This window comes from Tiliqua scincoides, chromosome 5 (assembly GCF_035046505.1).
Source record: "Tiliqua scincoides isolate rTilSci1 chromosome 5, rTilSci1.hap2, whole genome shotgun sequence".
Classification (NCBI taxonomy): Eukaryota; Metazoa; Chordata; class Lepidosauria; order Squamata; family Scincidae; genus Tiliqua; species Tiliqua scincoides.
The window spans coordinates 91,632,933-91,655,655 of record NC_089825.1 but is presented as its reverse complement, the minus strand read 5'-3'; the positions used below and the strand labels follow the sequence as shown (position 1 = coordinate 91,655,655).

The 22,723-nt window shown below is 45.9% G+C and overlaps 1 protein-coding gene across 1 annotated transcript in view; it reads right to left on the bottom strand.

Moving 5' to 3' along the window:
* The window catches only part of PLXDC1 (plexin domain containing 1), a 60,581-nt gene that overhangs the window by 30,539 nt on the left and 7,319 nt on the right, over positions 1-22,723 (bottom strand). Inside the window, exons 2-5 of the mRNA XM_066627627.1 lie at positions 14,167-14,330; positions 3,672-3,815; positions 1,813-1,882; positions 228-350 (exon numbers count right to left, since the gene is read on the bottom strand). Of these exons, the coding sequence (XP_066483724.1) occupies positions 228-350; positions 1,813-1,882; positions 3,672-3,815; positions 14,167-14,330 (501 nt within the window). The remainder of the gene's footprint in view (positions 1-227; positions 351-1,812; positions 1,883-3,671; positions 3,816-14,166; positions 14,331-22,723) is intronic.

Below are 22,723 nucleotides of genomic sequence, written 5' to 3'. Positions count from 1 at the left end.
TTCAGAAGAAAAATGTCAAATCTGACCTCTGCAGTTGGAGCTAACCTTACATGCTGCAGTACAGATCAGGGGATCTCTCTCTTGCACACGCACACACAGAGGTTTTTTTTCTCTGAAAATGAACTGGGTTTTGTAAAATCTCATTCTAGTGCAAATGAGAAAGGAGATATGAAGACAGGCAGTGTGTACAAATAGGAGGGGAGCGGGATCTCTCTGCAGGTCCTCACCATTGTCAAAATATCTGACGGTAGAATTGCGGGAGTAGCTAGGGTTGAAGTTGGCCATAAGAGGAGCAACATACTGCGTGGCTGTCAGCATCTGATGAATGACATCTCCCATGAAGATAAAACCTGGCAAGAAACCAATGAAGAAGGAACAAGCCAAATTACAGTGATACCAACACTGCTTCTCGTAGGTATTCAATACAATATACACCACTGCTTTATTGACCAGGTTTCCTAAGAACCCCTGCATCACCACTGACTTTCAATCAAAGACATCAGGGTGGGCGGGGGGAGTCATTGAGGCAGAATGAGGCCCTAATAACACAGGCCAACACACATTTTGCTTCCTCAAACGTTACATCAATTCCTGGGTATATTTGGGGTGCCGATTCCAAAAACGGCATCCATTTTGCCCTATCACATCTAGTTTTGGAGACACAGCATAGCCTCTTTAGTGAATGGTTCAAGCAGGTTCCTCATGAGGAAGCCTACACCATGGCTTCTTCATGAGGAAGCTGCTTGAACCATTCACTAAAGAGGCTTTACTATATCTCCAAAACTAGATGTGATAGGGCAAAACGGATGCCATTTTTGGAATCGGCACCCCAAATTCATATCAAACCACCATAAAGTTTGGGAAAAACTTTTCTGACCCTCAATTTTGTAGGCCTGTGTAATTGGATCAGTACACCAGAGAGATGAGAAGTATTTCAAGACCTGCTATTGTAGTCAAACCTACAGGCTGAAGGTCAGCCCACAAACATATTCTGGCCACCCTCATGCTGGGAAGGAACAATACTGGAACTAGATTGAATTGTTGGAAATAGACTGGATTGGCATAGCTGCCAGCCTGACCACTGAATGAATGGAAGCATCAGCCAACTCCCTGAGTTCAGATGTCACCAAAAGTGGGAGCACTGGAACTGGGCTGGCTGACCAAAAGGAAGCCAGAGAGAGCCAGAATAGATGCAGAGAATAAATGGTGTCAATTTCAAAATGAATGGGGAGATGACCCATGATTTCTTTTGGAACCCACCTCTATTTGCGACATGGGGTACAGCTTTTCCTTTTCCTTACATGTGCAGCTCTTTTCACAAGAGTTGGCAGTGGGCAGCTCCAGGCTGACTTGGACCTTCTCCCAAGGGGGCCTTTCTGCTATCCCCCAACCCAGCAGCCAGCCTCTGCTTGGGTGGAGAGAATGGAGACCCAAGAGTAGAAGAGAAATCCTCGAAGAAATATGTGGTCATTCTCATGCTGGGCAGGCAGAAAAATCCAGACTATGACATATGAGTGAAAAGGAAAATCTCCCATCACTGCCACTTTCATTGCCCTTCTCCCTCACTTTTCAGAAAGAGGAGGGAAGTAGAGCTAATCTTGTTAGCAGGCAAGAATGGGATGAGGGAGAGGTTGGTTCTACACTTCCTGCCTTTGTTAAAGGAACTGGGGATAAAGGCAAGGCATGTATCCAAGTGGCTAATACTGTGTTGTCTTTAAAGCTTTGCTGTACAGTATCTGTGCCCAACCACATTCTCTAAATCTTTGCAAAACAGCATCGCTTATACCCAGTGTGGTACCTGTTAAGGCTCACCTCCTGTTGCTATGGTGACCTGCCGCAGGTAATGCCCATAGAAGGGAAAGTCAAATGACAGGATGACTCTCTGTAGGAGGATAGATGGGAAGAAAAGCATTAAGGCAGAAGGCGTGCTGGGTGGTGTGTCAACCATATTCACAGTTTTCTGAGCAGGTTTGAGATCAAATGGCAGTGTCACTTGGGGTACTGTGAAGGGTCTGCACACATTCTATGTTAGAAAAATAAACCAAATTCTGTGCCCAAGAAAACTACGTATATGATTCATATTTGCATGTACACACTTATGGACATAATGTACCTGTATTCTAATCCACTACTCATAGGGAGATGTTACAGAGAGAACTGAAGCAATACTCCCTGACAACTGATCACTGAAAGTCAGAGGAGGAACCAGAGCAGGACCTCTGGTCCCACACGGAGTCTCTCCAGTGTGCGTCAACAAAATAGCTGGCACAGACTTGAGAAGCCCCATTGAGCCTTGGGGCTTCCCTTGAGGCTTGGAGCTTCCCCCAAGGAGACCTCCGGCGGCTGCCATGGTGCCTTGGGATGCAATAGTAGCCGCTTTGGCACAGCTGCATTCGGCAGTAGCACTGCCTTTCAGGTTGGGTTGCCCAAAACACACTGAATATCCACAATGCTAGGGGCATAAATGACCCCAAACACCCACTTAAAAACATGATATGAAATACAAATACTGTTACATCAGGGGTGCTCAATAGGTGGATCGCGATCTACCGGTAGATCACGAGGCAAAATGAGTAGATCGCGGAGTGCCGACCCCCCCCTTCAGGTGCCTCTGGGAGGAAACGCCAGGAGTAAGGCCCATTGTACTCAATGGGGCTTACTCCCAGGTAAGTGTGGCTAGGATTGCAGCCTCACAGCCTAATCCTAGGCATGTGTACTCAGGAGTAAGTCCTGTTATACTCAGTGGGGCTCAAGGTACACCAACATACATTGTACACATAAATGTTATATGTTATGATGGCACGAACATTGTAAAAAAAACTCTGGTAGATCTCCGGGCCTTGCTGGGTTTCAAAGTAGCTCTCGAGCCAAAAAAGTGTGAGCACCCCTGTGTTACATAGTGATAATGCTACAGTTAAGACAAAGAGGTGCCAGTCTTTCTGTATTTATTTATTATCTATTTACCCTTTCAAGGGTGTATGAGCCAGGATAAATTCCTAAGGTATTAGAGTGCTGTGAGATGCCAGGCAGAAAACAGTAGATGGCAACATAACAGTTGTTTTATGGTGTTACGGTAGTAAGCAATTAGTAAGACTAATTTATATTTATAGAACCAATTTCAAATATATCTCACAGGTTCTTTGAAAAACCACAACTTAACTGAGGTCTATCTAACTCTGGCTACCTCAATAGAATGGAGCCTCCTCCCACCAAGGCAGGTTTAAAAATGTAGAGGTGAGATAACATAGTCTTTTAAGCTTTTTTCCCTTTCATCCTTGTCAGAAAATCCTTGAAATTTTCATCTACTTTTCATGCAAGTGCCTTCATAGCTCAGACACAGTGCCAGGACTGGGTTGCTGGGGGCCCTGGGGAATATTTTTGCACTGGCATGGCACCCTTCCATCATCTGATGGTGCATTGGGTGCTACTACTGCCACCAATGATGAGGCTTCAGGGGTCAGGAAGCCAAGTGTGCGCTGTGATAAGTGTGGGCTTTAGGCCAGTGCCCAACCTGTCCAACTCCTAACATTACGCCCCTGCTCAGACTTAATAATGTCACATCCTCCAAACATATGGAAGAGAAAACCATCACATTTGGTACCAAAGGATAGAGGGAGACAGTTAGACATTTAGCCATTGCATGGGCAGGGCAGGTGAAGAGTTGGGCTCACCGAGGCCTGCCTGTGTGTATTTGACAGGATTCCATGAATCTTGACTTGACTCTTGTTGGCTTCCATCACATCCACCCAGAGTTCCTTGGCTCGTACCTCACCTGGTCCATAAATCCGGGATACATAGTAGCCGTGGTTGTCTTCCTGTATAAAGAGAAACAGATGTAGTTACATTACTGTACAAACTAGACATACCTTTTGCCATTGTGGTTTATCTCCATCACAATGCCAAATTGGAAGCATGAATGTTTGAGTCTTTTCCTAGCCACCTTCCATGTTCTTCCGAAAATACATAATTCTGGTGAATTAGGAAAAAACTTCTCTGTGTGTGTGAAAAAAAAAATTGGGGGCAGTCAAGAGTATCAAATTAACACAAAACTCTAGTTACTACTAACAGCTGCTATCAAAAACAGCTTCTAAAGTCCTTTATGAAAATTCTATAGTGCAATAGCCAACAGCTAATTTAAAAATCTTGACGCCTTTTAGGCTCTCTTTCTATGGCTGTACTATAAAATAACAAAGAAAAGACTTAGTAGGAAAATCTAGCCGGGCCAACGCAAGGCTCAGTGCCTCCTTCGGTGCGGAGGCTCGTCCCAGCTCCACATGCCGGTGCGCCTCTGCGCTCCAGCCTAGCTGACTCCTGAGGAAGCGCAAACATGCCAACCTCCTGGGCCGGTGCGAGGGACCTGCACTGGCCCAAGTGAAGGGCAGGATTGCTCTCTTTGGGTACAAGCCAATAAATACATACATAATTTCAACTATTAGTAATGCAGTGTGCATTGCTGTCATTCAGTGTAGGTCCAACCAGCTCATCAAGCACCCTAAAGAACTTGCAGAGCTATGGCTGTTATGTTGCCTGCTTGCTGGTTCTACCGTTTCCCCTTTAAATGACTCAAGGATAGAGAAAATGAGGGGGAAATTCACTCTTGTACAAGTGAACTAGTTACATCTCCCAAGGAGGCCACTTTATTTCAGTCCTGCAAGGTGGTGATGGGAAACGGACAGAACTTCTATTAATAAAAAAGCCTTTAATGTGACGGGAGCTTTGAGGGCAGGAAGAAGCTCACACAGACCCTGTCCTTGTGAAACAGTCACTTTATGCCTCCGTATCCACCACTTGGGACGGAACCGCTAGAAGGATTCAGTGGTTAACTCTCCCCTTGCCCTATGAATCTGAATTGTACCTATTTTGACAGTAGCAGGAACACATGCAGATGGGCAAGAAGAGGGCAGATTTAACCAGAACTGACAGGTCTACTTGCCATCCACGTTTTGGTCACGTAGACTGTGCCCCAACTCCCAATTACAGAATTTGCTATGCTGGGTCAGTGGCTCGTTTAGTGCTGCGTCTGCTTTTCAGCAATGACTGGTCATGTGCCCCAAGAAGGTTAACAAAGCAGGGCAAGAAAATCCAGTCCATCCATTCCCCAACACTCGGTAAGCAGAGATATTTCATCTCCATGCTTGGCGGCAGGGCTTCTGTTGTGGTTATTACCCCCTGGCCCAGCTCTTCTCTGAATATGTGTTTAATCCTTTTTAAAAAGCCATTTATGCCTCTGGCTGTCACAACTTCCTGTAGAAATAAGTTCCGTGAGGGTTAATTAAATGCACATAACTTGGGGAAGGTCTGCTTTTGTTTTTCAGCTTGCTCACCCACTGAAAAATTTCAGCAGCTAGGTCCAAGTTTTGTTTTGTTTTGGTGTTATTTTGAGACAAGACTGAATAATGGTTCTCTGTTCATTCTCCCTGTGACCTTCTAAACCTGTTATTGTGTTTCTGTCTCTTGAAATTGTCATTCTTATTGCACCATCCAAGTACACAGTGCTTTACAAATGGCAGGTTCCTGCCCCGGGGAACTTACAGTTCTACCCTGGGCTTTTTTGTCTTCACTTGCACCCTTAATGACCATCTTGGCCCTTCTGACTTAGCACCGAAAAACAAGTTCTGAAGCTGCCTTGGCTCAAATTAAGCTCTGTTCTAGCCTAATTTTATTTTGGAATCTGCCCTCGCCCCAAATTATGTGGGTTTCACAGCAAAGTTGCTGAAGGTAGGCTCTGGCCTTCCATACAGGGCTTGGCATGATGAAGGGCCAAGATTCTAACTTTGTTGAAAAGGATTCAGAGTTTGCTGCATTGATGCTTCAAGACAAGAGTGTTAACTGGAGGTCCTGACCCAGTGATCCTGCTTTTTCAGAAAGAAGTTGGATTTGTCAACGAGTTGTTTGGAAACATTGACTCTCCAACTTACTGTTGGCCAGAACAAGTGCTGTTCAGCCTGCAAAGTCACAGTGCTTAGTCCTATGTGAAACGCATTGGCGCTTCATACTGCCCTGGATGTTTTGCCCCAATCTCAGTCTGGCAAGACTGTTGACTCCAGAAAAAATACAATACGTCAGATTCCTCCCTCTCCATTTATTTTTCACATTTTTATACTGCCTTTCCTCCAAGGAACTCATGGTTGTTTCCCTCTTTTCGACCTCACAACAACTCCGTGAGATAGATGAGACTGAGAGAGAGTGATTGGCCTAAAGTCACCCAAGAAGCTTCATGGCTAAGCAGGGATTTGAACCTGGATTTTTCAAGTCTAAGTCAAACTCCCAAACCACTACACCATCCTGGCTCTCATTTTCCCTGGTTCTCACATGCCCTCTGTGGCCCAAATGTCCCTCCCAACAGCCTCACTTGAGTGTTCACCCATGCAACAGGGTTTTGAGTCCACAATTTCCAGTTCCTCCATTTCCCTTTTGGTCACCGTAATCATCGGGCTCCCAGATCTTTATAGCTCTGAGATGCCACCCTCTAGGCAAACTATTTATTTCATTTTTTATTCTTCCAAGGAACTGAGGAATTGCAAAAGAATTGTTTCCAGGGAAGCACCAGGCTAGTTTTCTTCTTGCCTGTAGGTTAGGAACTGAAATTCAATTTAGCAACATCCCATCACAGTTAGAGAAGTTGGCTGGAGCTGTGTAGTGATTTAGATGGTTGGAATTGCCCCCACTTACCCAACTGCAGGGGATGGGAACCTGTTGGAAAAGGCCCCTAACAGATGGCTACCCATCATAACGTCTATTAATTTAAGAGATGCATATCCTGCCTTTTAGATTAAAAAGCTCTCAAAGAAGTATACAACACAATAAAAATAGAGTCATTAAAAGCCGGACGTATAAAACAACAAAACTGCAGGTTTAAAAGATGTCAGCTGATAGCCGTACAGAAAAGAAAGGTCTACTGGCCAATTTAAAAGTTGGTGGTGAAGATGAGAACTGATTATGTCAGCCCAGGAAGGGATCGCCAGGGCCAATGGTGACACCACCAAAACTGTCCTGTTCCTGGATTCAAAACATGACAAAAATATATTATTGGCAAGTCAGGGAGCGGGAAACACCAGACAGATGGCAGAGCCTGGGCAAGTGATCCTTAAGGTACTTTGAATCCAGATTGTGTAGGGCTTTAACTTATTAAAACCGGTCCATTGAACTGGGCCTGCAAACTGGCAACCAGTGCAGATGGACATGTGCCGAAAAGGTGCTCTGCACAAGTTCAGTGGCACTGTCTCCTGTATTACACATTCAAAGCAGAGCCCTGACACTGAAAACAGATTCTGAGCTAAGACTTTTGCAAACATGAAGCCCGAGGGTATGTCAGGTCACAGATTCAGAATGGAGATTTGCTGAAGGAGGGAGTGGAAGGAACTAAAGGCAGTTGTGCAAAATCGGAAAGGTCCACTTGGATAGGCTGCCACCCACGTTGGCCCACTTATTTCTTGTGTGCACATGCATGCTAGGAGCTTCCAAATGTGTTCTCAATAAAACAAGTGGGGGAAAACAAAACGAAAACAGCGAATGTTGGAGATGTGTGGACTTGGCTGCTATCACACTCCAAGCATGTGCTCCATCATGACCTCATCCCTTGGTCATTATTATGTCCCAATCTGCCACCTTGATTTGGTTACAGCAGGAATTAAGAAGAAGAGAGAAATAAAACAAGCAGAAGGGCAGGGGAGAGAGAGAAGGGAAAAAAATTCTGAGAAAGCAAACAAGTTGAAGTGATAATGATTTCAGGCTCTGCAGTCTTGTTTATATGATCTTGCTGACTTTGTTGTTCCACTCCTCTCCCCCCCCCCCCGAAGTATTGCCTAGCCTGAATCCTCTGGCACAATGTTCTTCAACCTGTGGGTTAGGATCCCAATGGGGTAGCAAAGCCTCATTTTGGGGGTCGTGGCAAACTTTCAAAGCCTGTGCAAAAGAGGGCTGGACCCAATCCGATAACGGTACTATCTTATCCAGACTGAGTTCTTGATATAATCCTGCACAGCCTCTTTTAGCTGTCCTGCCTTGTAGCTGCTAAGGCCAGCCTGGCCCATCCTGCTACCACACAGGGTTGTTGTGAAGAAACAAGAGCTAGGAGGAAATAGGGCAGGGGGGGGGACAGGGGATGAGCGCCGATGGGGTGGATCAGGTCCTGGGTGGTGACAGAATTGTCGGTGAGTTCCCAATCTCATACTTTATTTACTGGGGTCGCAACAAGAAAGAGATTGAAGACCGCTGCTCTAGCAAACTCAGGATAGGTAAATTGCTATGCTGGTCAAAAGGGGCTACAAAAAATTTTGTAGGGGCTACAAAATTTTTTAAAAGTAACCTTTTTAATTGGAAAAAGTGGTTGGAATAAGAGCATGCAGATTTCACCGAAATCTTCAACTGCCCCCGTTAAAAGATTTGTGAAATATAGAAACTTGCATGCAGCACCAACCCAAGAAAGGACATTACAGTATTTTGCTCTATGGTGAGGTTAAAAAAAATTCCTTGTAACTCCATCAACACAGTCACTGCTTCAATTGGCTTTCAAGGGCATTTGTCTCCACTAGGTTGATAATAGCGTGTATGTATCCATGAGTAGAAATAAAGGTTCACAGTCCTCACAGGCCATCTTATAAAAAATCTCATTACCATCCCCAACTCTTGAGTTAAAATCAGCACTAAGAATTACTGTAGCATTGGGGAAAATACTTGTCATCGCGTTACATTGTTCTGAGAGAAAATTCCAAGCTTGCTCCTGCTGTGAACTATTTTGACAAGGGGGTAAATAAACATTGAAAACAAGAAATGTCCGCTGCTGAACAACCAATTTGATGATTAATAAATTCCATAAGTTTTTTGATGCCTCCACCAGAGTCGCTGGGAGAAGCGGGTTAATAAGTACTGCTAAGCCCGCTTGAGCACGGCCCATCTTATTGAGTCTATAAGCTGGTAGATGGAAAGTTTGATAATCCTAAAAAAAAATTGGTTCAGTAGACCACGTTTCTTGCAAAAGTATAATGTCAAAGGATGCTAAATAAGTTAGAAATTCCTGGTCGAGGCACTTCCGTTTCCAGCCCGCAATGTTCCAGGACACCAGCTTTACCTGCTTGGGTAAGTGAATGGCAACATCAGGGCTATTAAAAGAGTGGCTATCAGCCGAAAGTTGCCTTAATCACTGTTGAGAAACATTAGAATTCAGTGAAGGCGTAGCGGGGCGCTTGACAGGCTGGCCAGAATTAATTCTTGCGCGTGTATGTGTCAAAAGTGAGCTTAGTGACACAGATGGACAGTGAGCTTTGCAGAGCTGGTATTAGGGGTGCCTGGAGGGAGCAGGGAACAGTGGCAATCCTGGCCCTGACACCATCTGGGGCCATGACTGCAAGCTGTCATCCCCCCACTGGCTAGGCTGCCGTGCCCCCCCCCCACTGGCCAAGCTGCCACCCCCTGCCTCCCTTCTGGAAGCCTTTGAAGAGTTGGGGAGGCTGTGTTCTGCTTCCCCGGCCCTCAGAAGGCCTCTGGACGAAAGGCCCTCAGGGGGCGGCCCTCAGAGTGGCGCACTGGCTGACTGAGTGATGCTGGGTGTGGTGTCACTGGGGGAGGATGGTGGTGTGGTGCCCAGGGTTTTTGTCCCCCTTGCCCCCCCAAGTATGCCACAGGGGGAACTAGTCATACCCATTGGAGGGCCCAGTTGGCTGAACCCTGAATCTTCAGGACCAACTGCAGCAATTTTCAACTGGTGTGCCATGGCACATTGGTGTGCTGCAAAAGGTCCACAGGTGTGGCATGGGAGTTTGGGGGAGAGTAATTTATTAGTGGGGCCTTTGGGGATGTAGGCACCTTGCGGACACTGTGGTGTGCCTTATCAAAAAACTGATGGTCAAAAAAATCTGAAAATTTTAGCACTTTATCAGCACGCCACGAGATGAAAAAAGTCACTGCATTGTGGGATGAATGGCCAGGGCTAGTTTTTGCCTCAGGGTCCACAACTTCTTGGTACTGGCAATGGGGCCTGAGGTTCCCCATAGATTTTGCCACAAGATGACAATGACAGACATCTCTGAAAGCAAAACCAGGTCAGTTCAAACAGCGACAATGTCTGAAGTATGGACAGGAGAAGATGAGAGACAGAGGAAAAATGGTCAAGGAATGCACAGTGAGTGCGGAGCAAATGCTAAATTTAGCCATGAAATAAGAGGCCCCACTTTTCCACAAAGAAGCTATAATCAGGGTCTGACCAATGCTACACCCATAAACTGGCATGTGACTGCCTGCCCCTCATGGCCCACGCATCTTTCCCCACTTTTCCCCTGCTCTGTAGAGTCACCCATTGTCCTCTCAAGATCACCCACAGCTGAGATTTGAGGCAGAGTTCTTGTTCCAGTTGGCTGTGGCTGCTTAAATGATGCCGGCAAACTGCCTTCTCTGGTGCCTCTGCTGACGTTCGGCTTGGAATTAAACTCACCGGGCACCGGCCAAAGCCCTCTCGGCTGGGGCACCTCCCTTACTGGGCTGGGGGCACCTCCCTCACAAAGAAAGGCTACTGCATATGGGGCTCTTCAGTCTAGAAAAGAAGTGCCTGGGGGGGGGGACATGACTGAGGGCGCAATCCTAACCCCTTATGTCATTGCTTTCCAGCACTGGCATAGCAGTGCCAATGGGACATGTGCTGCATGCTGCAGTTGGGTGTCACTCACAGAGGCCTCCTCAAAGTAAGGAATGTTTGTTCCCTTACCTCGGAGCTGCAGTGCCCTTAAGTCAGTGCTGGAAAGCACTGACATAAGGGGTTAGGATTGCGCCCTGAGACATACAAAATTATGAAGGGGATGGATAGAGTGGCTAGAGAGACCTCTCACATAACACCAGAACCAGGGGACATCCCTAAAATTGAGTGCTGGGAGAACAGACAAAAGAAAATATTTATTTACCCAGCGTGAAATTAGTCTGTGGAACTCCTTGCCACAGGAAGTGGTGATGGCATCTTGCCTTAAGAGGGGATTGGAGAAATTTCTGGAGGAAAAGTCCATCATGGGTTACAAGTCATGATAGGTAAGTGCAAGCTCCTGATTTTAGATGTAGGCTACCTCGGAATGTCAGATGCAGGGGAGGGCACCAGGATGCAAGTTGTGTCTTGCTGTCTTTTGTGCTCCCTGAAGTATTTGGTGGGCCACTGTGAGATACAGGAAGCTGGACTAGATTGGACTTTGGCCTGATCCAGTGGGGCTCTTCTTATGTTGTTATGTTCTCTTGGGATGCCGCCATCTCTGCCAGCATAAATGTCCTCCTTCCACTCCTCCCACCTCCAAACCATTTAAAGTTGAAGCTTGAGGGATTTCTTCATTTTAAGAAGAGACCAACATTGGGGCAAGCTGTGGAATCCGTTCCTGGCAGTTTTGAAGGAAAAGGCCCATCAGATGCTTACTGGAGACATGTTAAGTATAGCTTATGTGCAGGACCTTATAAGATAGTCAGATCCTGTTATAAGAAGTGCCCACATAATGACAGGCCTATCAGTAGCTCGGTCTGCAGTAATTAGTAGATGACAAGCAGTTTGGCTTCCTGCAATGTAAGCTTCACTTGCTAATTTCTGCAGATCAGAGATCAGTCGCTAATTTCTGTGTGCTGTTAAAGGGACAGCTACAGTTGAAAAGTTGGCAACCTGAGTCTTCCCCGCCCTCCCCCCACAAATACATGCTGTACTTGACCAACATATTCCTGCTGTGTGTGTTTTTCTCTCTTAAGTCTCCAAATCTCCCCTGAACAACGGATGGTAATGCTCTGGAATGAATCGAATGAGCCATCAGCAGGCCTCGACATTCTGCACCAGCTGTCCACAGCTGGAGTGTGCAAACTCTGCTGCTTCAGCTTGCTGGCACCACACCATCCAAGGGTGCAAGGCGTTTTCCCCCTATTGATTTCAATTCATTAAAATGCACTCCCCTTTCATCGAGATGCGGCACACGCTCTAATCCCAAAGCACAGACCGAATGTGCAATTGATCTCTCCTGCAATCAACCACCTCCTTTGGCCTTCTATTTCCCCCACTTCACGCCACGTGAAAGAGGTATAAATCTTCTCACAAATGATCGGAACTAAACTCTTGCACTTGTCTTCTTCCCAACCATTGCCTCATGCTCCTCTTTCATGATAGGGGCTTTTAACTTGGACCTTCATTGTCCCATTGCACCTGAGCACCCGTTTGCCATAAGCATCTTTCAAGTAGCAATTGCACATATTCAAAGTAAGAGCACAGAGTGGGGTGCGGTAGGGGGTTAAACCCCTGCTTAGTGGGGAAAGAGGCACCTTTTAAGGCAGTGTCCTCTTCTAATTAGGAGAGGGAGAGCAAGTGCCCTTCTTCACCCCAGTGGCTGTTGCTGGAGTCTTCTCTGCATCTTTTTAAAATTATGAGCCCTTTGTGAGTTTCTGAGATTGTGAACCCAAAAGAACCATTTTTATTTCCTAAGTAAACCACTTTGCGGACGAAGTGTTGTTGAAAAGCGGCATATACATATTATTATAGATTTATATATTAAGAACCACCTTTTCCGTCTGTAAAAATGTTCCCTAAAAGGGCATATAGCAATTTTGCAAGATGAGCAATTTGCAACATGAGAAGAGCACAAGGGAAAGGGCTGATCCCAATCTGACTTGCTCCCCATGCAGGCAGTGCCAGAAAGATGAGGGAGCAAGTATTCCCCCGAAGCAGCTCAACCCACTCCCCCCAGATTTGGCCCTCCATTTGGCCCCAGTGGTTCCCGAAAACCAGGCAGCACCTGGGGGAAGTGGGTGATTGCCCCAGTCGCCCCCCCAGTCGCCCCCCCATTCTTCACCTTCAGCCGCCAGCATCTGCCATGTATCCCTGCCACCACCTTTTGCCCCAGCTGGCCACCCCCAGTCCTGCCATTTGAAAAGAGCAGATGCCATTCCACACCTATCCTGCCATATCCTTTCACTGTGCTTTTTTTTTGGAGGGGGAGGGGTCCCTGCTGCCTGCTCCCTCATCTCTCTAGCAAGTGAGCACACCAAACGAAAACAGTGAGGGGGCAGCATCAGACTCACTGATCCCAGATGCTAGGAAGCAGTTGCATAGCTGGGGGGCAGGGCAAAACAGTAAGTACTGCAGGCACTGCAACACACCATATAAGCAGCCCCTCCCACTCGCCATTCCACACTGCCCACCCACCCCCCACATTGCCCACTATTGCTGAACTTCTGTGGTAGCTCAAAGTGCTTTTCTTTGATAACACCAATCCATATATTTTAAAACCAGCAGCATATAAAAAAAACCAGGGCACAAAAAAAAAATTATATGAAAAATGAAATGCAAACGAAATACTGGTCTGGACATCACATAACCTTAGGCATTCTTGGCCCAAGCACAGCAGTTTGTTGCAGTGGGGCCATGGGGTGGCTTCAGGAGCAAAGCAAACTGTGCTATCATAATAGAGTGCAAAGTACAATGTCTACATGTACTTATTTCACTGGCAGGCCATTGCTGCTTTTTCTACAAACACATCCATGCTTTCTTTAGCATAACGGCACCAAAACAAGAGCGCAGAACATTCCGGTCTCCGTGGGGATTTAAGAATGACGGCTTTTGCTAGTTTCTCTTGCTACAGTACCCCTGTTTCCACCTCTCTCTTACTGAGCAATTTTAAGGAAATATAAGAAGTGGAGGGGAAACAGAGACTGGTCACTGGAGACAATGACACCATGCTGTGGGTCAGATTTGGCCAGGGATACTGCCACTTTCTGCCCCTCCCCAGTGGTGTTGCTAGGAGATGTGGGGGAGAAGTGCAAGCTGCACAGGGGAGTGACACCACAGCTGGCCAAAAATTTTTAATGCTTGGTACTTTTGAATAATACCATCATGTTATATATCAATTGATGTGTAATTTAATGCAGAATGTAATAAAACAAACCATGTTGAAATATCTCTGTTCTATGAAAAGTTATAGCCAAAAAACCAGCACAGGCAAGGCAATGGTACTCCATCACGCCCACCGCCTGGGCAATGCCATGTCCACTGCATGGAAGGAGGTCCATCATAGGGGTGACACACCTCTGGGTGATGGAAACCAGACTTCTGTGCTGGGTGATGCAAACCCTCTGTACACCTAAATAATCAAGGAAAATTGCCCTCTTGCCCACTTGCACCAGAAATGCATCCTGATGGCGCACGATTTCTGAAGTGAAACTCACCACAATCCGTGTCTCATTGTCCCGCAAGGTGTCAATGGCTATGCTTCCTCCAATGAAATCTTGACTAATCTGCTTCTTTTTGTCTTCCTGGGAGGCCGCCTGTGTCTTTCGCTCTGCAGACCGCTGCTCTGCCCCTAATGCTGATACAGTTCCCTGAGTCCAACCTGCAGGGTGAGAGTTAAAAGAAAGAAATATTGGCCTCATACTGGAGGAAGACCCTTTAAGGACCAAACTGCCCATTAGATGAAAAGCACCATTTATCTTGCGTTGTGCTCTGTGGTTTTTCTAAATTTGTGGTTGCTAATAGCTGCCAAATTGGGTATGTCTGGGTGAGTGTCATCAGGATTAGGACTATGAGGCAGGAATATTTAACTCTTTCCTGCAGTGCCACGGCCCTGATCAAAATTAGGCCTCCAATGCTACCATTAGCCCCCCCAGAAAAGTTTTCACTGGAATTAGTAGAAAGCTTCTTTTCTGGGTCTGACACTGGCTTCAGAGGGGGAAATCGTGTTGAGAAAATGGCACGGGCACAAAAGAGTTAAATACCTCCTCCCTTGTAGCACACTGGCTAAGAGACTGAGCTGCAAATCACAAGTTTCCCAGTTTGAATCTTGCTTCTGCCATGAACTCACTCTGTGGCCTTAGGCAAGCCACTGACCCTCAGTTTTCCCTCTCTCTATCTGTACTATGGGAATAACAATACTTACTTTATTTTATAGGGTTGTTGTTGTTGTTGGAGGAAATTAAAAATAGTTTCCTCTTTGGGGGGAAGCAGAGTAGCTTAAGCAGCAGACCCCCCCCCTTTGGGTATCACCCCAGGGAACCTCCCTCACCAGGTGTAATGGAAGATCAGAAGATCATCAGGTGGATGATGTGGTGTTGACAGTGATCCCATGTTTTGACAGCTGTTTGACAGCTCTGGGAAGGGCAGGGCTGGCTCCACAGCTGTAATCAATCAAGGCCAATGGAGACTCTGATGGACAGCTGAGCTTCATTTGACCTTGATGAGACTTTGAATGGACGTGACTCATGGACTGAAGAGATGGCTCAGCTGGCTAACTTGGACTTAACAAGGTAGCTCACAGCTGAGCTGAATTTGGACGTAACAAGGGGCTGCAGGATAAAAGGCAGCTTCAGAAGGAGCAAAGAGTGGGCCAAGCAGGATGTTGACCCAGCTGGAAGCTGGCCAAGAGAGCTACCTGACCCAGACCTACAGGAAGAGAGGACTGCCAGGACCCTGCTGGAGGAGACACACTGCTGGAGAGGAGGAACTCTACTGCAGAAGACTGGACTGTGTTTTGGAGACCGGATTGGACTTGGACTGGAGGCTTCAGACGTTACCCCCGGAGTTAAGTGGAGTCTTGGGGAGGGAAAGCCTCTGGACAAGAGGACTTGCAGGGAGTATCTGTGTTTGTAGCAATAAATTCTTGTTATCTGCTATAGATAAGGAGTTCTGTGTTCATTCCATTGCACACTGCAGCTGTTGTTCCTGGAAAAGGAGGGTGTTAATTAGCCAAAAAGCGGGCATTAGAAGGGAGTTGGGATATTTGGCAGAACACCCGGCTGACTGCTAATCAATAAAAAAGACAAAGAGGCAATGGCTTGTTAAAGTTGCAAAAATAAGTTATTTACTTACAGTTCCATTGAGTGTATATTTACAACATCTGATTAGGATCAGAGGTTCAGCTAACACTTAGAGATAGCAAGGCCCTGGAGCTGCCTCGCCCTGCATGCCTTGTGCTCAAGATGGCCTGGGCATCAGAGCCCTGGTGTGCACCATCTTAACAGGTGGTGGTCAGAGGACAAGGAGGAAGTGCTCAGAGGAGAAGGGAAGGATAAAGGGTTAGGGCCACACCCCACAAGGATCACAGAGGGAACAGGTAGAAAGGTCAGAGTCACTGGACCATAGCTTGACCCCTTCTGGACAGCAGACAGAGTTACATCAACTCCAACATTTGTAAGGATCCAAAAGTGCTCTACAAATGTTAAGTATTATGATCAAGTGACAGCCACGTTCAGGACGCTGCCAAAGGGTAACGCCTAAGGACCTCAACCTTTTGGGATGTGCAATTATGTTTGGAAATAGTTTCCCAGCTCAGAGCACTCTTGAACTGGGAAGTGCTCTGGTGTGGGTTCTCTTTAGCTGGTTGCAAAAATCGTGCCAGAGGGATAAATTACAAGAAGTTGGGAAAAGGCAAGCCACAACCGAACCACATCCCATGGCAGCGGCTAAGAAACCAGGATCAGCGCAGGAAGGATGAAAAATTGCATTTTAGACAGTTGTATTGTATTTTGAGTGTTGTAAATAGCTTAGAGGACCCAAGAGTCAAAAAGTGGGATATAAATTGTAGATCCACGGTCCAATCTAGCGATCTACTGCTGTATGACACTTTTCAGTGTCATTGTGTGCAATGGAGCCACTGGCAGAAATAGCTAGAGGCTCTGAACAGCTGCCACAGGCAGACCCAGGCCACATCAGAACAGGTAAGGTGCCCGCAGGGGTGGGCTGAGGTTTGAGGTGAGGAGGCGGAAGGCAGGACACAGTTTGGAGGCTGGAGGGAGTGTATCTCAGTTACAGCAGCATCCTATCCCCGTTTTCACAGCCTGACACACCTCTTGCCTCACACCTTACCTTGACTTATGCCAGCAAAATAACTGGCGTACGTCCAAGGAGATCCATTGTCGACCAGGAGGCCTACTGCGAGGCAAGTAATAATATTTTTATTTGCTTCTTGCTGGCCGTCTGGTCATCCCCCCACCACTGCATGCAGCGGAGGCTCCATCAGCATGGCTGTAGGGCAGATGATGGTGGGAAATAGGAGTGGGCCCACAGACAGGCAAGGGAACAATTGAACAGGATCTCTCCAGTAAACTATGAGGTGGGTTCCCTTTGCATGAGGCACCTGGAGGGAGAGATCCAGGGAAGGATAGTTCCAGGGAAGGATAGGATCCTGAATCGGATAATAATGCTTTCCTTTCTTGCCAGCCAAGACCTGGGTGAATTATACGTTTTCCTGGTCAGAGAATTTTCACCAATCTGCACTGGATTTGTGGAGTGTGACTGCATCACTGACAGAATTCACGGCCTTAAGAGGCGGCAAGGACCACTAGCTTAGATTGAAAAGGGCTTTAGACAAATTCATGAAAAGCATGCCCTACCCATATATTGGGAGGTGAGTGGGCTAGAAGACATGAACAGCAGTGAGGCAATCAGAGGTAGGAGCCCCAAAACATTGAAAGCTTTTAGATGTTTAACCTTTATGCTAGACAGCCTCTCACTACCACATTTAGAATTATGAGGTTGGCTGGCTGGACTTGCAACCACATGTCCCTGATGAGAAAGGAGCCAATGTCACAGCTACCACCAGCTATTCTGGGTTTCCTCTCTGGAACCACCACTTCCGATAAGGATCGCGGTGGCTTTTATTCATCCTACCTCTGCCCACAAAACTGCCTTTAGCTTGTGTGGCTTGCAGGACGGGTATGGGAAACCAGATGTTTTTCAACGATGGAGGGAAGTAAAAGACTGCCTTGGTGGTGCTGATGGGAATGAGCCCAAAGCACATGCCATTTGGGGGGAAAAAACAGGCCATCATGGTAGAAAGGAAATCAACGTTTATAGATCAGAATCTCAGCAGATTTGCTTGTCCTGAAGAGCATCAGGCATATGAACTGTTACATGAGTTTTATTAGATAGAGGCTTCCATCCTACATACACTTACCAGGAAGTAAATCCTTTAAATTCCATTGGACTTACTTCCAAGTAGACATGCCTAGGATTGCACTGAAACAAATGTTCAGAAACCTGAACTGCCAACTTTTGAGTTACACAGATCAATTATGATATTATGTGTGTCACTGCTATTCTGCCCTGTTTCTTCTTAAATTTCAGCTTTGGGCCTTGCAATTTGGATCAGTGGCATAGTTAAGAGAGGAAGATACTCGTACATTGGCCCAGGTACCATTCCTAGAGGGAGTACCAACCTGCACTCTCCTGACGGCAGATCCCAAGGTAGGAGGGTGTCCGGGAGGTGGTCTTAGGTGCAAGGAAGCCACAAGCCACCTCCTTGTCCCTCAGAAAGTCTCTTGGGAGCCTTAGAAAGGCACTTCCTGTTTTCACAAAAACTGGAAGTGCCTTTCTAAGGCCCCCAGAAGGTCTTCTGAAGCTTTCTGAGGTGGCTTCCCTGAACCTCAGATCACCTTCTGGATATCTCCAGGGGGGGGGGGGGTTCTGGGCATCTGGCCCATGGGGGTAGTTAAAACCCTGGGAGGGGGGTTTAAAATTTTTTGTGCCCCTGGATGCCAGATCCCTTAGCTATGCCACTGATCTGAATTATGATTGTAGCACAGAGGGAAGGGGGACCTGTGCGGTGGTGAAAATTGTCCACCCCCAAAGGGATTTGCTTGTTGTTGCCATTATCCTGAGTTTCAGTGGGACAATTTTTGTCAGAACTACAACGTGGATGGAAAAGATGCTGTTGTCTTGGCTGAATCAGTTCCCAATCCCTGCCACCCTGTCTGTAAAAAGAAAAAAAATGGAACAACAATGGCTCTTCTAACATCATGTGTGGTTTGGCACTCACTGAGTCGCAGGTTTCCAAAGCAAAATATCATGACTATATTTCATCAACGTGACTATACTGTTGCTGCTAATATTAAAAATAATAATTCCCCCAGCCGCTATAAAATGTGAGACCCAAAACGGATTACAAAATATCAAATTAATGATCAATTATGGATACAAGCTGCAACAAAATAATAAAATAGCGGCACTGTGTCGTAGGTCCGGTTTGGAGTTGGACAGGAAAGGAGCAGGAAGGTTTAAACAGGAATTATGCTAATTGGGTAATTTTCATTGAGAATAAGACCTCGTTGAAGAAATATGTGACACACGGAATCCCCTCCCCTGCCAGCCGCAAAAACATTACAGAAGAACAACTCTGTGCTGTTGAAATATTTGCTTCCATTGTTTTAAACTTTTATATATATAAACGTATTTATATACATTTAATTTATATTAATTTACGTTTAATTTATACTAAATAAATTTAAAATATTAAATAAAACACGTATGTATGTATGTATGTATGTATGTCCCAGGGGAGACTCAGCAAATCAGAATGAATCTCAATGAGTAACCCTGGCCAGCTCTTAAGTGTCTGGGCTTAAGAGGTCAAGATTTCCAAGCCCAAAAGCATGACTTCCAGACAGCCTTGAGACCAGGCATCATCCTCTTCAAAATCAACTGCTAGAAGCATGGGTAACAATTCTGAATAGATTAAGCAGAATCTGGTCACACACATCTGATAGTTTTACTTAAGTTATTCTGTGATTTAGGTACCCAATTTGGACCTGGGCCTCTGGCATGTGGGGCTGGCATGCCAAACCACACTTAGTCCCACTTCTAACTTGCAAACCTGTAATGTTTGTTTTAATAGTGTAAACCTCCCTTGAGCGCCTTTGCCAAGGCAGAAAGGTGGTATAAAAATGCAGTAAATAAATAAATACACCACTGTTCCTAATTTTGCTAAGGGGGAATTCTTTGTTGAACTCCTGTTAGTGGTTGCTAGAGTTCTTATTCTTTCCTCCCCCAAATCTCTAAATGGTTAAATCATTGGGGGTGTGTGTGTGTGTGTGTGTGTGTGTGTGTGTGTGTGTGTGAGAGAGAGAGAGAGAGAGAGAGAGAGAGAGAGAGAGATGGTGGATGCATTGTGACTCTAGTGTGCATGCTTGTAAATGCAAGTGCATAAACATTAGATACCCACAGTTTGTGATTTCACTCCCTGCCTCTTCTGAAGTTTACTTTTGAATTGCTGATGACATATTGGAAGGCATTTGTATTTATTCTAGCATATCCTTAACAAACAGAACCATCGCCCTCCCGACTTTTAAATCAGCGCAGGACAGGCTGTTGCAGAGTAAATAAATACAGCATACACAGCAGGTGGTGAAGAGCCTTCAACACTGTTTCACAGTGGAGGCGACGGGTCCCACAAAGTGTGAGAACAGGGGGTGCTACAAGCATGTCTCTATTTTCTCTGTGAAATGTTGGAAGGGACGCATTTTTTCTGTGACAGCCTGTCCTGATCTAATTTCTGAAGCAGATTGTGGAAATCAGGTTTCTGAAGCCAGTTCTGAACCCATGAGGGCCTTAGCGCAGTGATTTTCAACTGGTGTGCCACAATACATTGGTGTGCCATAAAAGGTCCTCTAGTGTGCCATGGGAGTTTGGACCACGAAAATAACTGAAAAACACTTCTGGATTCTGTGGCTCTGTTTCTAGGGCAACTGTCTTTCGTAATGAATAGCCTGTCCGTCTTCCTCTGCCAGAGGAAGAGAGGCAGACAATTCACTACTTCAGACAGTTGCCCTAGAAACAGAGCTGCAGAACCCAGAAGAGTCTCCTGGAAGTGACATCACAAGAGGTGAAGACCATAGAGAAGACCATAGATGTCAGTGTGCTATGAGAAGAAAAATCTTGAAAATCACTGGCCTAGGGCATGGGCTGAATGCACGCAATACATCCACCTTCCTGAAGTTAGGAGGGTCTGGGTCTTGTCACTGTCAGGATTCCTTCTTAAAATATACATTTTCTATTAAGCTTGTTGGAACAAGGATCTCCTCTATGGAGAACTTATCATGTGGAGGTGGAAAGGAAGGAAAGCGCCCTACAGGTAGACCACAGCTGTGATACAAGGACATCTGCAAGAGGGGTCTGAAAGCCTTAGGAGTGGACCTCAACAGGTGGGAAACCCTGGCCTCTGAGCGGCCCACTTGGAGGCAGGCTGTGCAGCATGGCCTTTCCCAGTTTGAAGAGACACTTGGCCAACAGACTGAGGCAAAGAGGCAAAGAAGGAAGGCCCATAGCCAGGGAGACAGACCAGGGACAGACTGCATTTGCTCCCAGTGTGGAAGGGATTGTCACTCCCGAATCAGCCTTTTCAACCACACTAGACGCTGTTCCAGAACCACCATTCAGAGCGCGATACCATAGTCTTTCAAGACTGAAGGTTGCCAACTACTGTTGGCACAACACCTTAATCCCCATTCCCTATCATAACCTAGCTTTGGTAAAGGCAACTCAAACACTTCCACATACTTTTCCTGTTTACCCATTGCCCTCCTTTCCTTTTGTTAGTATCCACTTTGTAAGCCCCTTGGGGCAAAGACCTGTCCTCTTATTCCTTCTAAAATGCCATGTCTGTGAATAATGCAAGAACAACAACAACATAGTTATGTGATCTAAGAGAAGCAAGATAAATTTTTAAAAACTGACCATAGAGGAAAAGGTCTAGAGTTCAAAGAGGAAGAATGATTGAGAAGTCTTAAGATCAGAATTTGGCATGGCAGGTTGAATTCTGGTCAGACAAAAGCTTAGCTGGGTAGTATGCAGCCATGCTCAAAGTCAAGGCTTTGGTTGCCCTGCTACTCTCAAGCAATTAATTTGCTTTCCTCACTGCTCCCCTCTGACGCCACATCCAGCCAAATTCATTTTACCATGGGGGAACAGAGTTTAACTCGGTATTAGGAGGACAATGCGTGGCTACCCCGAATTATATCTTCTCCTTTAAGTGATGTGTAAGTGATGTTTTAAAAGCATCTGATATAACATTTTTCCCACTCCACTTTGTGGACTGCTGCTTGTAAGGAAACACTGAGCATGTCACATATTTATTTTACTAAAATTTCCAAGGAGTTGTAGGTAGAAGGCCTACAACAGGGGTGTCAAACATAAAGCCCGCAGGCCAAATGCAGCTTCCAGAAGCAATTTATCCAGCCTCCATTATAATTTGGCTCTTCCAGTTTGATAATTGGGCTCTCTCATATCTTGAAAATATGATCGAAATTGGCACATTTTCTCTTCTGTCATTTGCAGCTAAGGAGTTTCTACATGAGAACAAAGTGCTAATTTCTGGCCATCACTTGCTTAATAATGTCACTTTCAGATTAATGATGTCACTTCCGACCCTCAGCAGGTGCCATGAATGTTAACTTTGGCCCTCTGTATGAAATGAGTTTGACATCCCTGGTCTACAACATCTAATAAGGCCCTCGGTCACCCTCCCTCCCCCTCCTGTGCATGGAGTAGCCAAGCAGAGAGACGGTTCTTTGGCTCCTTCCATCTCTATGGCTTGGCTGCTTTCCTGGTCATTTCCTGGTGTGAAAATATTAAGCCGAGAGACTCTTTATGAAACAGGCGAGCACTGAAAGGACCACGAGATGCCTTCCCGCTGGTCATGCCTTGCTGGTTTTTCCTGTTTACACAGTTTTCCAGCTGAGATTGGGTGGTAAGCAAAGGAGCCAGACAAGTCTGAGATGCTTTAAGTGGCTTTAAGTTGTATTTGCTCTAGAGAAACTTTATTGCGCAAAATGTGATGTTTAGGCCTTATTGACAACTGGGGATGTTGAAATTGTTTGAGTGCTTCCCAATGAACTAAAGTCCCTAAAACTGAGAATGTGTATAATAACCAGAAGCATGTGAAAAAGGGAGTGTGTGTCTATCTGTTTCCCAAATCAAGTGACTCAAAAGCTGTTTGGATGTTACTGTACGCATGGA